The sequence below is a fragment of the Gossypium hirsutum genome, chromosome D06 (assembly GCF_007990345.1).
Source record: "Gossypium hirsutum isolate 1008001.06 chromosome D06, Gossypium_hirsutum_v2.1, whole genome shotgun sequence".
NCBI lineage: Eukaryota > Viridiplantae > Streptophyta > Magnoliopsida > Malvales > Malvaceae > Gossypium > Gossypium hirsutum.
The window spans coordinates 58,780,317-58,797,966 of NC_053442.1; the positions used below are offsets into that span (position 1 = coordinate 58,780,317).

Sequence of the window (17,650 nt, forward strand, 5' to 3'; positions counted from 1 at the left end):
CCAGTTTAACTGCTAAGCATCTCAAAAATGTGAAACGTAGAGATAGCGTGTGACTGGAGGAACCTAAATCTTAAACACTGAATTTGCATGGCAGCACATTTTCTGGCACAGTTAGAGCGAGGTAATATTCAATTCAAAATGTATTAAAAGGGAGGAAGATAAAGGGTGAGTAAAGACATAGTTTTGGTTTTCATACAACGGAGTGGACCATAACCAGCCGAAACAGTTGAGAACAATAAATTCGTGAATTAAAGTAGTCGTCCAAAAATATCAAAGTGCCAGACATCTTTTACATATTTATGTTTGTCGGTATTATGGCTACTCTTGCCAGACTTAATCGGTTGGGATGAAGAAATAAGACGATCACGTGGACGAATGTGAAGGTTGTAGGTTTACAGTACAGCTTGAATGCACCATATATACCATCCCTCCCTCCACATACAAAGCAACTCAACATCTAATAGTAATAAAATTCCCTTCCAAAGCCATTTGCAGCTAGCTCACCAAACCATGGCTTCTAAACCAGGAATTCTCACAGACTGGCCATGGACACCTCTTGAAAGCTTTAAGGTAAGATGATCTCCTTCCTCCTGCTTTTGATTATTTTGTATATTAATTCTCTCATGGATTTCCATGCTGTTGGATGGATTTTTATAGTACATAATCCTGGGTCCTTGGGTTACGGAGACCATATACTCAATTATGGTTAAGGATCCAAAGGAATGGGACCTGACCAACTTTTCGGTAATCCCATTCATGTTATGGAGAATGTTGCACAACCAGCTATGGATTAGCCTTTCTCGTTATCGAACTGCCAAAGGCACTAACAGGATTGTGGACAAGGGTATCGAATTTGACCAAGTCGACAGGGAAAGGAACTGGTAATATGAGTTACATTTGTTTCTGAAAATTAATTAATTTTAAAAAGTGGTTATTAACTATTAACCATGAACATTGCAGGGATGATCAAATATTGTTCAATGGAATCCTGTTTTTCTTGGCTAACAAATACGTTCCCGGGGCTTCACACTTACCCCTATGGAGAACAGATGGTGTGATTATAACCATGTTGCTCCATGTCGGTCCTGTGGAGTTCCTTTACTACTGGCTTCATAGAGCTCTGCACCATCATTATCTTTACTCTCGTTACCATTCTCATCACCATTCCTCCATTGTCACTGAGCCTATCACTTGTAAGCACCTTTGACTCTTCTCTGCTCCATCCACTTCTTTATTATTAGTTTAACATGATACTGAAAGGCATAAATAGTAATGGACTGTCTGTGTTGTGTTGTTATTTTTTATTTAATTAATTTCTACGTAGAAAGAACAGGATTACAAAATAATCCGATTAGAAAGGAGGGCACTGTCTTGTTGTCCCATTGGACTTTGCTATATCATGTTACTTATATCAAATAGAAATGCATTATTTAATGGCAGTGGGGACCGACAACACAAAAGCTAAGCATTAGTTAATTATTTTATTGAACTAGAACTGAAATTTAAAACGGCATTTTGTTCAGTTTTGGGGCTCACAAACAGTTTAAACAATAATACATAGAATCATCACCAAATTTTATACTGCTTGGGGCATATATCACAAAATTAGTAAGTTGATTATATATAGTTTTTGTTAAGAATAATAAAGAATGATAAGTGTGCGTGTTGCAGCTGTTATACATCCATTTGCGGAACACATAGTATACTTTGCACTGTTCGCAATACCAATGTTGACAGTTGTGTTTACTGGAACTGGATCCATCATCGCCATTGCTGGTTACATCACTTACATCGACTTGATGAACAACATGGGGCATTGCAACTTCGAGCTCATCCCCAACTGGGTCTTCTCCATTTTCCCTCCTCTCAAGTACCTAATGTACACTCCATCGTACGTCCCCTCTCTCTCTTAAAAATCAAATTCCTTCTTTGGGATTATGAGAACTGCACAAATGCACTACCTGCAAACGAACTAAAATAAGGGGCAAAAATTTATGACCCGAAAAGAAAGGTATGACATGGTTGTGGCACGTGGGCCTCGCTGTTAGATGTATAGCTTTTGTTCTTGTGTCTCACCTGACAAAGTTTGACTCACATCACATGATATGACAATGCGTAGAAAGCAGATATTTTATATTGTCTAATTAAGCCCGTAACTAGGAAATTTTACTACTACCTGGATACGTGTCAGCCATCTTTCCAACCATTTTGCACTTTGTGCAACTTGCACCTCCACAAATTAATTGATCTATTCTCGTATTGAAAGCTTGTCTGCTTTTTCCAACAGAGGGTCTCAGTTCTCTACAGATATCTCATCTGTTTTTCGTCCTTTACCTGCCTTTAATTAATGTTCCGCCCGAGAAGAAAACTTAAATGACGGTGTGAAACAATCATTGTCTAACGATTATATTTAATTTTCGGGTGTTGGTGATTAGATGATTGGTGTCTGTATCATATTGATATATGCTTATATCAATATTTTAAAATTTCTTTTGGGTGCTAACATATTGGGGTTTTTTATAAAATTATTATAAAAAATAAAAAATAACCAAAATATTATAATTTTTTTTATTTACTAAAATATTATACAAGCTTTTTTATTTATCAAAATATATCAAAAAAATAAAAAACAGAAAAAAAACTTGATAACAGCCTTATCAGGCCAATCACATTGGCAGCACCAAAGGTGCTAAAGAGATTCGCGACACCAATGGTGCCAAAGGACTAAAATGTTAGTTAATGATAGTTTTAAGGACCTGACATGCAAATTTATCATTTTAAAATTTGAAAGTTAATGCACTAAAATTGAAATATGGCTAATTGCCTTCTAAGCCCTCATTATTTATTATTTTCTTTTTATTCCCCTTCAACTCACTTTTTTATTTAATAACTCTATTTTAATTTATTAAATTTAATAGTTTATGTTTATAGATAAAATAGTTTATGTTTCCATTATTTTTTTCCTTTTGATTTAATATTAGTTAAGGGAATATATTAAATTTATAAAATTAAAATAGTTTAATTTAATAACTCTATTTTAATATAATAAACTATTCTAATTTAATAACTCTATTTTAGATTAAAAATTAAATTAAACTATTTTAATTTTATAAATTTAATATATTCCCTTAACTAATATTAAATCAAAAGGAAAAAAATAATGAAAACATAAACTATTTTATCTATTTACAAATTTAATATATTCTTAATAGACTTATAACATAAACATGTTAGAATATTTTAATTAAAATAGTCTCTTAAGATATTATGAAGCAACAAATTTTATATTTCAGTAAATTTTATATTTTAAATGAAAATAGAGTTATTAAATGAGAATAGTTTATTAAATTAAAATAGAGTTATTACTTAATTAGAATTCTAAGTTTAAATTAAAATAGAGTTATTACTTAATTAGAATTCTAAGTATCTTAATTATCACTTAACTAATATTAGATTTAATTAAAAAAATTAATAGAAATACCAGGCATGCCTTATTGAAAAACCAGAAGTAATAATAAAACTGATCACCCATAAATGTAACCCAAATAGAAAAAATAAATTATAATTATATTATATACTCTTAATAAATCTATTTAGTAAATTTTTTAAATAAACTATTCTCATCAAATTATCAAAATAATACATAAAATGCGAATTAGTTTATACTTTTTTAAATAGCTTTATTTTAGGTAAAATATATTTACTTTAATAATAAAATAAACGGCTTTTATGAGTAAAAATCATAGATTAAGAGCTTATTTAACTACAAAAATAAGTTGAGGGCTTGTTTATTAAATAAAAAAGTGAGTTGAAAGGGAATAAAAAGAAAATAATAAATAAGGAGGTCTTAGAAGGCAATTAGCCACATTTCAATTTTAGTGCGCCCCATTACCCACAGTAGGTTCAATTCACTTTCAAAATTTAAAATGGTAAATTTCATGTCAGGTCCTTGAAACTACCCTTAACTAACATTTTAGTCCTTTGGCACCATTGGTGCTGCCAATCACATTGGCACCATTGGTGCCGCCAATCTCTTTGGCACCTTTGGTGCCGCCAATGTGATTGGCCTGATCAGGCTGTTGTCAGGTTTTTTTTCTTTCTGTTTTTTGTTTTTTGGTATATTTTGGTAAATAAAAAATTATAATATTTTGGTAAATAAAAAAAGTTATAATATTTTGGTTATTTTTATTTTTTATAATAATTTTGTAAAAAACCCAACATATTGATAGCGACACCTATTTATTAAATTAAAAATACTTTTTTGAGTGCTGACACAATAATGATTAATATTATTTTTAAAATTTTAAATTTTTTTGAGTGTTGAGACATTCATGCCGATACTCTTATACTAAATTAATTTCTTTTTTAAGTGTTAAAATATTTAGGGTAGATTTGGATGAGCGATTGGGTACGGTACAGTGCATTTAGTCTACTTTTTCTCTCATGTTACAGTATTGCTACAGTATCTAATCTCACCGTCACTGCTATTTTTACACTAACTATAGGTAAATACACCGCTCATCCAAACTCACCCTTATAATCGACACTCTAATATCAGATTAAAAATTTTTTAGGTACTTTTTAAAAAGCCGACCATTTAAAAGCTAGGCTCGCATCTTAAGGCTTGATGCTGGCCATTTATCGATCCCAAGCCTGTAGGGCCAATCAAGTTTTTAATTTTTTTTGTTTCTTTAAATATTTCTTTATTTAGTTTTATTCTTTAATCATTCTTTTTTAATTAAATTTTAATCTTTTAAATTTAAATTTATTCCTTTATATTAATATTTTAATTAAATTCTATGGTTTATTTTTTAAATTTTTTTTATTTCTTGAAATATTTCTTTACTTAGTTTATTTCTTTAATTATTTTTAATTAAATTTTATTCTTTTAAACGTAAATTTATTCATTTAAATTAATTTTTTAATTAAATTTGATTATCGATCATCAGTGTCTCATCACCTAGTTTTTTTTTAAATCTGGTATAAGGGTGTTGACTATCACTATCCCAGTACCAATTTTTTTTTAAAAATTTTAAAAGGGGTGCGGGCTATTGGTGTGCCAGCACCCAAAAAAATATTTTTTAATCTGATTAAGGGGTGTTGGCCATTAATGTGCTGGCACCCAAATTTTTTATTCAAATATTGGTATAAATGTATTCTAGTCTGATATGAGGTGAAAAAAATACAAGGTTACCGGCCATCTAATCCCCAGTATTCAAAAAATTATTCTTTTACCACCTGATACAATCATTAAGCAATGATTGTGTCAAAAAATTAGTAGATGCTGGCTATTTATTACCCACAACTCAATTTTAATGTTCATTTTAAGTTATTTGAATGACTGTTTTTTAACTAAGGTCATTTACATAATTAATTATTTTTTCGGGTTATTTAAGTAGAAAAGCAAATCTTTGAGGAATTCACCTCCGTCTTCCCGATAATAGTACTAATTGCCATTGACGCAGTTACATCATTAGACCCACAGAATGTCTTAAAAGCTAAGCATATATCACACAATAGTTTTTAAATGTCTACTTGACATTAATAAATAATGAAAGTTTAGACAGGTTTCACTCTGCATCACACTCAATTCATCTTTGGCCAGCCATTTTTGAAAATCCTGAGGAATTCAACTCCGGTTTCCCCTGATAATAGTACTAATTGCCATAGACGCAGTTACATCATTAGAGCCATAGCATGTCTAAAGCGAAGCATATATAGTATAATAGTTTTTAAATGTCTACTTAGTACTTGTAATTTGACATTCAAATAAATAATGATAATTTGGACAGGTTTCACTCGCTGCATCACACACAGTTCAGAACCAACTACTCATTATTCATGCCATTCTACGATTATATCTATGATACAATGGATAAATCTTCGGATACCTTGTACGAAAATTCACTCAAAAGAAAAGAGGAAACGCCCAACGTGGTGCATCTAACGCACTTAACCACACCAGAATCCATCTATCATCTCCGCTTTGGATTTGCCTCCTTGGCCTCTAAACCTTACTCGTCAGCTTGGTACTTGTGGTTGCTCTGGCCTGTTACATTGTGGTCCATGGTGCTTACCAGGATTTATCGTCGAACTTTTGTTGTTGAAAGGAACCGCTTCCATCAGCTCAGATTACAAACATGGGCCATTCCCAAGTACGGAATACAGGTAAGGAAGCTTTATTAACGCAACTGCTAGTTGGTGCAACCAAATACAAAACATGTAGACATGTATAGTGTTAATTGTTAACATTGCTGTAATTAATTTTCAGTACCGCTTGAAATGGCAAAAGGAATCCGTCAATAACATGATTGAGGAAGCTCTATTAGAGGCTGAGGAAAAAGGTGCTAGTGTGTTGAGTCTAGGCCTCATGAATCAGGCAAGTTTTTCCCCCTCTTCCCACAAATCAATCACCATGCTTGCGGGAAAATTACATTAAAAATAATTTTTTTAAAAAGGTAAAAATAATTTTTAACGGAAAAGATAAAAGTATGATGCTAAAATGAACACAATGCAGGGTGAAGAGCTAAACAGGTACGGTGAGGTGTATGTGAAGAAGCATCCTCAGTTGAAAGTGAAGTTAGTGGATGGGAGTAGCTTGGCAGTTGCAATTCTTCTAAATAGCATACCAAAGGGAACAACCCAAGTACTCCTTAGAGGCAACTTGACTAAAGTTGCTTTTGCAGTCGCCTTTGCCCTGTGCGAAAAGGGCATTCAGGTACTATCCCATTCCATTGCTTACTCATTAATTAGCTAGCCACATAAACAGGCAGTGCTTAGCTCTCCAAATTGTCAACTATGTCTAACTTTCCTCTGAGGAAATTTGAAGCTCTAACTCCATTGCGTTGTTTTTAGAATCATTTTCCTCTTTTACGGTATCATAATTTTTATTTTTAATTCATTGTAGGTCACTGTATTGCGTGAGGATGAATATGAGAAGCTTGATAAGTCACTTGGCACCAAATCTGAGGGTAAATTGGTTACCTCTAAGAGTTATAGCTCTTGCAAGGTAAGAAAGTCTTATGCCTCTAACCTAGTCCTTTGCAAATAAAAATAGTTGAAATGGCTAACAAGTGATGATGAATTATTGATATGTTGCAGGTATGGTTAGTTGGAGATGACTTGACCGAAGAAGAGCAAAGAAAGGCAAATAAAGGAACACTATTTATTCCCTTTTCGCAACTTCCACCAAAAAAATTGCGCAAGGACTGCTTCTATCACACAACACCAGCGATGCAGACTCCGACGGCCCTTGAGAATGTGGATTCTTGCGAGGTTGGCCTTGAAACTTACTTACATGCCCCATTATCTCTGAAATTATTTAAAATTTTCAAAAAATTTTGTTCTACTTTGTTAAAATATATGTATTAAAGAGTGACAATATGAATGCATGTAATAGAACTGGTTGCCAAGGAGAGTGATGAGCGTATGGCGCATAGCTGGGATACTGCATGCTCTGGAAGGATGGGAAGAGCACGAATGTGGTTACACCATGTCTAACATTGACAAAGTTTGGGAAGCATGTCTCAAGCATGGATTTCAGCCTCTGAAGGTCCCAACTCAATCAAAGTCCTAGAAGATATTTGGCGATTTATCTAATTAATCTACTTGATATCTATGTTTAATGTATAAGCATTTACCTAAATAACATTATCCTTATCCTGGATTCATCATGTGACTCTATCGGGTCATAGGTTGCTCTCAGAGTTAAACTATATATTATATATTATACTCTTTAAAATTTTAGGCTGTTTGTGGATTGTTGATTGTATAATTGCTTTCTTTGATTATGTTGATTTTGTTGGCCTTCCAACACGAATACTCGCCACAACAATACCTTGATTAATCTATATAAATATGATGTTTTAGGCCCTTAACGGGATGATATAGTCCAATAGGGACAGGTATAAATTTGATGCTAAAATCGATTTATTTTTTTATATAATATTGGAGTTTGAATTCATGTCAAATAAATATCTGATAATTGTTAAATAAAATTGAACAAAAAAATCATCTTTAGTATTAATATTACTGCTCCCGAAGTTTAAGAAAACACTTATTGACATTTCAAGCTTGCCCTTCAATAAAAAACACACAAAAAGTTTTATCCTCCCTAAAAAAAATTAGCTCACTGATTTCAAATAGAAATATAACTTTATACAGCATTGGAAATGATCTTTTATCGCATGTTATAGACGAAAACTCGAAACTGTATACTACATAAGAAACACAAGTAAAATTTACGTTACATTGGATACGCTGCCAATAAACCACATGCTTTACATTGTAGCCGAAAACAGTGCAGGCCCAGATTTCCTCCTCGGCTTCGAAGTTGTGCAGCTGTATCAGATGGAGCCTTGCAGGTTACAAACAGTCAAACATATTTGGACCGTTCAGCTTAAGACCAAGTGTGAGCTATCTTTTTGTATGAAATGGAAGTAGGGTTGTCATTGAACAAAAAAGAAAAAACGAAAGGTAGAGCTATCGAAAGAAATCAATCCCTTGGAGGTGGAGATGAAATTAATTGTTTGAATCAAATCGGATCGGTTAATTGGACTGAAAATCGATTGCGATATCGGTTCAATTAGAGGGATTAGACCGATTGACCTGTGAATCGGTACAGACCACCAATTAAATCGAGTCATAAAAATCGATTGAATAGACAATTGAATTGATTCTCTTTTTATTTTTATTTTATATTTATAAATTTTTAATAATTTATTTAGTTAAACTAGTTGAACCGATTGAATCAAAAATTGATAATTTGATCTATTTAACTATCGATCTGATTTTGAAAACATTGAGGAGAACAAACACCACACCTATTTGAAAATATTGCAATGGCAATTTGCCATTACTCCAGCTTCGTATGATATAAATAAATAAGGGGATAAATTTTAAAATTAGAAGAAACTTTTGATTCAATGTATAATTTGATCTTTAAACTTTGATTTGGTGTAATTTAACATATTAAATTTTGGTTGCGTTTTAAATGTATACATGAAACTTTGATTTTGATTTTATTTTACAAATTTAAAGAAATAAGTACAACAATTTATTTTTATATTAGATAAATATAATTATTTGCATATGCAACATGTAAACTTAAAATGATATTATATCAATAATTCTGTCACTAATTTGTGAAAAGTTGAATCAAATCAAAGTTTTATGTATAAAATTGCACAAACCAAAGTGCATGTATAATATTGCATTTTAGATCAAAGTTCATGTGTAGTTTTGAGATTTATCTCATAAATAAAGTATGGGTTGGGCTTTTATTATATCATTTATACACAAATGAGACAAATATACATATATAGATAAAGACTTGGGAGGATGATAGGTGCTAAAAGTAACATGTTTTAGTCTCATTCTTAATGCATTTTTCTTGATTATTCGATGTTGATGGTGAATTTTATGTTCATAATCCTTTAAATTCATGTTTTTATACTTAGGAGAGCATTTGGGAGCAAAAAGAGTAAAAAACGAGCGAAAATTGGAAAATCAGAGCAAGATATAGGAGCCACACGGGTTAACCCCTTCCATACGGCCTGGCCACATGGCCGAGTGAGCCACACAGGCTGCCACACTGCCATGTGACATGTCATGCCAATTTCACTAATTTGGACCCTAAACTGCGAGAAAACATGATTTTTAGGTTTTTTTTTGTAATTTTAAGAGATATATATGACAAAAAAAAAAGATAGGAGAGGGTTGTCATAGAATAGTCAAGAAAACAACTCGAAAAACACCATTGAAGCCGATTCTGAAACAGATTTCCGTCGAGCCAGTTGATTTATTAGGAGATCATAATGAGTTTATTTATTTCTTTCGGATATACTGTATCTTGGATTTTTTACTTCCAAGCATGAACTAATTTTCTAAATACCTAGAGGAGATAAACCCTATAATGGATTCTATTGTTTGATTTTTATTTTACGCATTGGATATTGTTCTCAATTATGAGTTCTAAATACCTAGAGGAGATAAACCCTATAATAGATTCTATTGTTTGATTTTTATTTTACGCATTGGTTTGATATTTCTAGATTATTTATCCATGTTTAAAGTGTTGTTGTAACGTCCCAAAATTTGAGTTTTATTTCTAAGTCGTGTCGTTGAACCTGTTTTTGCTTCTGTGGTTGTGTGTTTTATATGCTCACTCGAGATCTGAGGTTTGAGTCGCTTAAATTTTGGAGTTTTTTTAAGTTCCTTACTTGAACCCTTAGTTTAGAATTCTTTGTTTAAATTTAATTCGGTGACTTTTTATGATAAGAATGAGCTTGCTGGTTCATTGGTTAAGCATCTACTATTCTTTGATTTCGTGTTCAAGTCACGGTATATGCAACAAGGATTATATTTTTGCACTCTTCTACAAAAAATTAGAATTTAAATGCTTATTCCCTTTACTATTAACTTAGAAGTTTTCCATTTTCCTTTTTTTTATTTCTTATTCCTTTCTAAAGACTTGTTTTTCTTTTTATGATTACATTTTTAGTAAATTTTCTTTTTGGTTCTGTCCATCTTGTAAAATTGTTGCGTCAAATTGTGTCTTGCATGTTCTGGTAGGCTTTAAGGTAAGTTTCATTGTTAGTCTTTGTTGTACTGCGTTATTGTGCGATTTGGGATTTTTCCAAAATCTCGAAGATTGTTAATCTTGTTGTGCGTTGTGTTCTGGTGTGCTAGAGGAGACTCATGAGATGTCTGATGCCTCTCGTTTTACTTAGGAATTGAGCGTGCACTAGGATTCCGCGATAAGTAGACTCTAGCTCGTTTCGTGTAGAGAGTCAAAGGTTTTGACAAAATTTGATCGTCAATGCTTGTGTGTTTTGTGAATGTAATGTTGAAGTGAGTGTTCGAAACTTATTTCAGGTTTGGAATTGCAATTGAGTGCTTCTACAATGTTTGGTAATAAGTGGGTATCGAAACCTATTCCTTTTTTTGTGTTTTTCTCTGTCAGAAATGGGGTTATCGACGGTACATAGGCTGCCTCATGGGCTTGTGTGTAGGTTGTGTGGGTCACACGACCATGTGAGAGCCTGTGTAGTGAAATGTGTAACTCTCTGAATTTAAATTTGGGGCCACACGGGTACGTCACACAGGTGTGTGTTCGACCGTGTGTAAGAAGTGAGGTGTAGGGGTTACACAGGCCAGATACACGGGCGTGTGTATAGGTTGTGTAATTTCTTGAGTTAAGATTTAGAGTCATTTTTAGCAAGCCACACGAGCGTGCGTCCATGCTGTGTGACTCAATGAGTTAGGATTTGAGTCACACTGGCAAGCCTCATGGGCATGAGTCTAGGCCGTGTAACTCCCTGAATTCAAATTTGGAGTCACATGGGCAGGGGATACGGGCGTGTGTCAAGTCGTATGTAGTACACTGGCTAGTACATGGGTGTGTACCTAGGTCATGTGATTAATTGATTTGTTAAAAACGGCACACGAGTGACCACACGACCGTGTGGAGTGAGACAGGCCACTGTTCGGGCGTGTGAGCCCAAATCACCATATTCAATAATGCCGTAATTATTGTTTTGGGTGAGTGTGGATTACCTGTAAGATAGGTATCACTGTTTTGAATTGTATGATCTATTTTATTGTGACTATAGACTAGTTTCATTTATACTCTATTATAATTGAATGTGTGATTGTGTCAGCATCTGAATTATACATTGATATATTTTATCTATTCTGCATTTACATGGGATGAGAGTTATGAATCGATTGAAGTATTCTGTAATGAACTAGTAGTCAAACCACTAACGATATGGTCTGATTTGGGTGTAGGACTGTAAACACTACGATGTGTCACATCAATATTATTAAGTGTGTAGAGATAGACAAGTATTATATACCTATTGGTTTGTAGGGTGGGTGAAGATGGTGTGTAGCGGATGGAGTAGGAAATTGCATCTGAATCTGTATTCTATGACATGTGCACCAAGTCGTATCTTTGTTATACTTGTATTTGTACTTATTTGTTACATATCAGTACTGAGTATGGATCCATTTGAGGTTGTAGATCTAACTGAGGAAAATGAATTGTTATCTGAATAATCAATGATATCTAAGTTCTTACACATAGGCTAGTTTGTTTATGTTAAGTTCTACAATGCAACACACTAACTACTTGAATAAATTTCAAGGAACTCTTAGGATTAAGCGGCCGACTGACGTGGGACTCGGCCATCTATCGTAATTAAATGTGTGTGAACATATGGTTTAATTTAGTATTTTTAAACTTCTAAGATTTGACTATGTTTCAGATATTGGATACTTTTACAACTTAACAATGATGTAAGACTCATTTTAATTACAACTGTGTTCTGGTTGGATAACGTGACATTCTAAGCTTAGCCTTCCTGCCTAGGTTGGGTTTAGGGTATTACATTTAGTTGTATTAGAACCAGGTGAATCAACACTCAGATTGTGGAATTGGGTCTCTATTTAATACAATATGTTTAAAATAAAGTATTTTATGGCATGAGCTAAATAACTAAGCCTAGTAAATGATCGAGTCTCCGACGCCGTCTGTAAGTATTCCTTCTGATGTGTTGCGTGTATATTGTATGGTGATAATTGATTCTGTTGATTAATTCTGCAATCTGAAATAAATTGTTATACGAATATGGAATTGATTTATGCGTTCTGACATTGTAGATACTAAAAAGTATGAGTTTATGAGAAAGTTATGGATGAGGGTCGCATGGACGACAAAGGCGTCATGGAGGAGCTCGAGTTGAGTCATCCTCCATAGGTAGTATACTCGTTTTGGAGGCCAGCAAGATCGTTGGTACTCCTACCGCTAAAACAAGGTTTCAGACTGTGCCAATTGAGGATGACCTCGTATTTAAGGCGGTGCTGCGAGTTTTGGAGAGGGTCGTTGTGACCCGTACTATGCCTAAAGTTCGAGGGTCGGTTACTGAACGACTTCAATCGAACGACACCAAGTTGTTCAAGGACGTTACTGAAGTTGCCCCTTTGGTGGTTGAGTACTGGCTTGAAGCTATCGAGTGCACTATAGATGACATTGATTGTTCACCTGCATAAAAATTGAGAGGTGTAGTATCACTCCTCCGAGACGAGGCTTAATAGTGGTGGTTGATAGTTGAACAGGGTACTTAGCTCGAATTGATTACGTGGGATTATTTTAAGAGCGTCTTTCAGGGTAAGTACGTTGGGGCTAGTTACACTGAGGCTCGCAGATGGGAGTTTATGAATCTGGTTTAGGGGGAAAGGCCCATAGTTGAATTCAAGGCCGAGTTTTTGAGGTTAAGTAGGTATGCACGAGCACTGGTTGCTACGGAGGAGGACAAGTGCCTGCGGTTTGAGGATGGACTACGATATGATTTACGTGTTCTGATAGCTTCTTAGAGAGAGTGAGTGTTTGCGGCCGTAGTTGATAAGGCCAAAATTTTGGAGGAAGTCAAGTGCATTGAGCGTGAGAGAAAAGATCAAAAGAGAACTCAGAGTAATATGAAGAAATATTATGGTCCTTCAGGTTCTATTCAACGCCCCAAGGAACGGGCTAGAGTTGACGGACTTTCTAGGAATGAGGTGTCTATTACCTCTAACATGATTCCACGTTGTACTGATTGCGTGAGACGCCATCTGAGCGAGTGCTGGAGAAAGTCTGGGGCCTGTCTCTGTTGTGGGCCAATGGAGCACCGTGTTTGAAATTTTCCTCACCGACCTGATCAAGTACCAACTTCTGTACCAATTATGACTGCTAGTATTGTTTAGCCTCCGAGGGGAACCCTGCAACCACCTAGAGGTCGAGGTATTAGTAGGGGTGGTAGTAGTTTTGGTAGGGGTCAGCGAGCACCAGACAGAGGTGTGACTCAGACTGAGGTTAGACAGCCAACACTTGTGTATGCAGTTAGACGCCGTGAGGATAAGGATTATGCCGATGTTATTACGCGTACATTCTTCATTTCTTCTATACCATACTTTGCTTTAATTTATATAGGTTCTACTCATTCTTACATAGCTAGTATTGTATCTATGAAACTGAACATCCCTGTTGAGTGTACTGCTAGTAGGATTTCTGTGGTTGGTCCTTTAGGTCAATCTGTCTGGGTTAACAAGGTTTACCGATGGGTGCCGTTAGATATTCAGGGGGTTGTATTTTTGGCTAATTTAATAGAGCTACCTTTTGGGGAGTTTGACCTAGTTTGGGGGACGGATAGGCTCGTTTAGCATCGAACTAGTCTTAATTGTGCTTCTAAAAGGGTAACTTTGAGGACAAAAGAGAATTGTGAGATTGTTGTGAAAGGGGAATAGCGAGATTACCTTACCAATGTAATCTCCGCTCTTAGAGCTGAGAAATTGGTCCGAAAGGGGTGCTAGGCTTACCTTACCTTTTATCTCCAACTTTGATTCAGCTAAAGTATCTGTTGACGACATTCGAACGGTCTGAGACCTTTTGAATATTTTTCTCGACGAGTTACCTAGTGTACCATCTAACTGGGAAGTCGAGTTTGGTATCACTCTGATACCTGAAATAATTTTGGAATCGATTGAACCCTATCGCATGGCACCGAAAGAGCTTGTTGAGTTGAAAGCTCAACTTCAAGAGCTTCTTGATCGAGGATTTATTAGACTAAGTGTGTTCTCGTGGGAAGCACCAGTGCTGTTTATTCAAAAGAAGGATAATACGATGAGAATGTGTATTGATTATCGTCAGCTGAATAAGTTGACCATCAAAAATAAGTGTTCATTTTCGAGAATCGATGATTTATTTGATCAGTTCTGTGGAGCTTCTGTGTTTTCCAAAATTAATCTCTATTCGGGTTACCATCAACTTAAAGTTAATGAGACAGATGTGTTGAAGACTACTTTCTGAACTCGTTATGGACATTATGAGTCCTTGGTTATGCCTTTTGAGTTAACTAATGCTCTAGTGGAATTTATGGACTTAATAAAATCAGCTATTTCAGCCGCACCTGGATCGATTTGTAATTATCTTCATCAACGACATTCTGATATACTCTAAGACTGAAACTGAACATGACGAGCATCTTTGTATCGTACTTCAGATCCTTCGTGAGAAACAGCTTTATGCCAAGTTTAGTAAATGCAAATTATGGTTGTCTGAGGTTTCTTTTCTGGGGCATATTGTGATCATTGGTGGAATTCAAGTCAATCCCAAGAAAGTTGAAGCTGTAGTTGAGTGGAAACAACCAAATAATGTATTTAAAATTTGAAGTTTCCTCGGTTAGTGGGTTATTATCGAAGGTTTATCGAGGGTTATCCCTGATAGTATTTCCCTTGACTAAGTTGTTGCATAAAAATACACCATTTAAGTGGTCTGAGAAGTATCAGTCGAGCTTTAAGAAGCTTAAGTCTGTTCTAACCCAAGCTCCTATTTTAGTTTAGCTCGAGCTGATTAAAGAATTTGTGGTTTACAGTGATGCATCACACGTCGGTTTAGGATGTATACTGATGCAAGATGGTAAGGTAGTAGCTTATGCCTCTTGACAGCTTAAGACGCATGAGGGAAATTACCCTATTCATAATCTCGTGCTAGCTACAGTTGTGTTTGCTCTAAAAATCTGGAGACATTATCTGTACGGTGAAATGTGTATCATCTACACCGATCACAAGAGTCTCAAATATCTGTTAACTCAGAAGAAGTTGGATATTAGACATCATAGATGAGTTGAGTTGTTTAAGGATTACGACTGTACTATAAAGTACCATACTGGTAAGGAAGATGTGGTGGCCGACGCCCTTAGCCGGCGAACGATGTCTGAGTTGCGAGTGTTGTTCGCCCGATTGAGCTTGTTTGACGACAAGAGTCTGCTAGCTAAGTTACAAGTTAAACCAAATTGGATTGAGCATATTTGAGTTAAATAGTTGGATGACGAGTTTCTAACTTAGCATTTATATTAGGTTGAGTCTGGTGAAGCGTCTGAATTTGGTTTGAACAGTGACAAGGTTCTGTGCTTCAGAGGTTGGGTTTGTATGCCTACAGACCACAGGTTATGACAGTCGATCTTGCAAGAAGCGCATAACAGCCATTACGCTATGCATCCTGGTGGGAACAAAATGTATCGTGATCTTTGAGAACTATACTAGTGGCTTGGGTTGAAATGGGAAGTGACTACTTTCATTTCTCATTATCTGACATGTCAAAAAATTAAGGCTGAACATCAGTTACCTTCGGGGTTGCTTCAGCCAGTTAAGATTCCCCTATGGAAGTGGGAGCGTGTAATAATGAATTTTGTTAGTGGGTTGCCTCCTACACCCACCAAGAAAGATTCATTTTGGGTCATCATTGATAGGCTGACCAAGTCTGTCCACTTCCTTCTGGTTAAAACTGATTATTCGCTGCAGAAGCTAGCCAAACTTTATGTGTCTGAGATTGTGAGGTTACACAGAGTTTCAGTTTCAATTATATTAGCTAGGGATCCGTATTTTACCTCTCGATTGTGGAAGAAATTACATGAGGTTTTGGGTGCTAGACTGGACTTCAGTACTACGTATCATCCTCAATTCGATGGGCAATCAGAGTGAGTTATTTATATATTAGAGGATATGCTTCAAAGTTGTGTGATTAACTTTAGACGCAATTGGCAAGATCATCTGCCTCTAACCGAATTTACGTACAATAATAGTTACCAGTCTAGCATTTAGATGGCTCCTTACGAGGCCCTGTTTGGCTGTAAGTGTCGTACTCCTTTGTGTTGGACCGAGTTAGGCGAACAACGAGTTTTGGGTCATGAATTGGTGTCTGAAACTGAGAATACGGTTAAACTAATTTAGGATCGTTTGAAAGCTGTTTCAGATCGAGGGAAGTCATATGCTGACTTAAAAAGAAGGGATATTGAGTACTCTATGGGCAAACAAGTATTTTTGAAGGTGTCATTGCGGAAAAAGGTCATCCGGTTCGGACGTAAAGGCAAGTTAAGTTCGAGATTCATTGAAGCTTATCGTATTCTAAAACGGGTGGGACTGGTTACTTATCAACTTGAGTTATCCCTTGAAGTTGATCGGATCTAAGACGTGTTTCATGTTTCAATGTTACTGAAATATCAATCTGAGCCTTCTTACATTGTTCCTGTAGAGGAAATAGAGAAGAGACCTGATCTAACCTTCGAGAATGAACCAGCTCAGATTTTGGAGCGAGATGTTAATGTCATGTGAAGGAAGACTTTAACTTTGGTAAAAGTTCTGTGGCAGAATCATGGTATCGATGAAGCCACTTGAGAACCTGAAGATTCGATACACTAGCAATATCTGCATCTATTTGAATTAGGTAAAAATTTTGAGGCCGAAATTTTCTCTTAGGGGGAGAGAGTTGTAACGTCCCAAAATTTGAGTTTTATTTCTATGTCTTTTCGTTGAATCTGTGCCTGTTTCTTTGGTTGTGTGTTTTGTATGCTCACTTGAGATATGAGGTTCGAGTTGCTTAAATTTTAGGGTTTTGTTCAGTTCCTTACTTGAACCCTTAGTTTAGAATTCTTTGTTTAAATTTAATTTGGTGACTTTTTGTGACAAGAATGAACCCGCTGGTTTACTGGTTAAGCATCTGCCTATTATATAATTATGTGTTCGTGTCACGGTGTATGTGACAAGAATTATATTTTTGCACTCTACTGTAAAAAAAATTAGAATTTAAATGCTACTTCCCTTTAGTATTAAC

General features: G+C 35.2%; 1 protein-coding gene across 1 annotated transcript; it reads left to right on the forward strand.

Annotated features, from left to right (window-relative positions):
• Positions 1 to 204: 204 nt before the first annotated feature.
• LOC121218563 (very-long-chain aldehyde decarbonylase CER1) lies at positions 205 to 7,746 on the forward strand. Its single transcript, XM_041095974.1, has 10 exons — positions 205 to 570; positions 658 to 881; positions 961 to 1,193; positions 1,672 to 1,891; positions 5,793 to 6,168; positions 6,272 to 6,379; positions 6,518 to 6,718; positions 6,908 to 7,009; positions 7,102 to 7,275; positions 7,400 to 7,746. Exons 1-10 carry the CDS (start codon positions 409 to 411, stop codon positions 7,574 to 7,576), a joined length of 1,977 nt encoding a protein of 658 aa, XP_040951908.1. The 5' UTR covers positions 205 to 408; the 3' UTR covers positions 7,577 to 7,746.
• Positions 7,747 to 17,650: the final 9,904 nt, after the last annotated feature.

Bases quoted from the DNA above. Each gene is read 5' to 3' on its own strand.
- LOC121218563 (XM_041095974.1), top strand. From the start codon at position 409: ATGCACCATATATACCATCCCTCCCTCCACATACAAAGCAACTCAACA. The intron at 6,719-6,907 runs GTACTATCCCAT...AATTCATTGTAG, and splicing joins TGTGCGAAAAGGGCATTCAG to GTCACTGTATTGCGTGAGGA. The intron at 7,010-7,101 runs GTAAGAAAGTCT...GATATGTTGCAG, and splicing joins AGAGTTATAGCTCTTGCAAG to GTATGGTTAGTTGGAGATGA.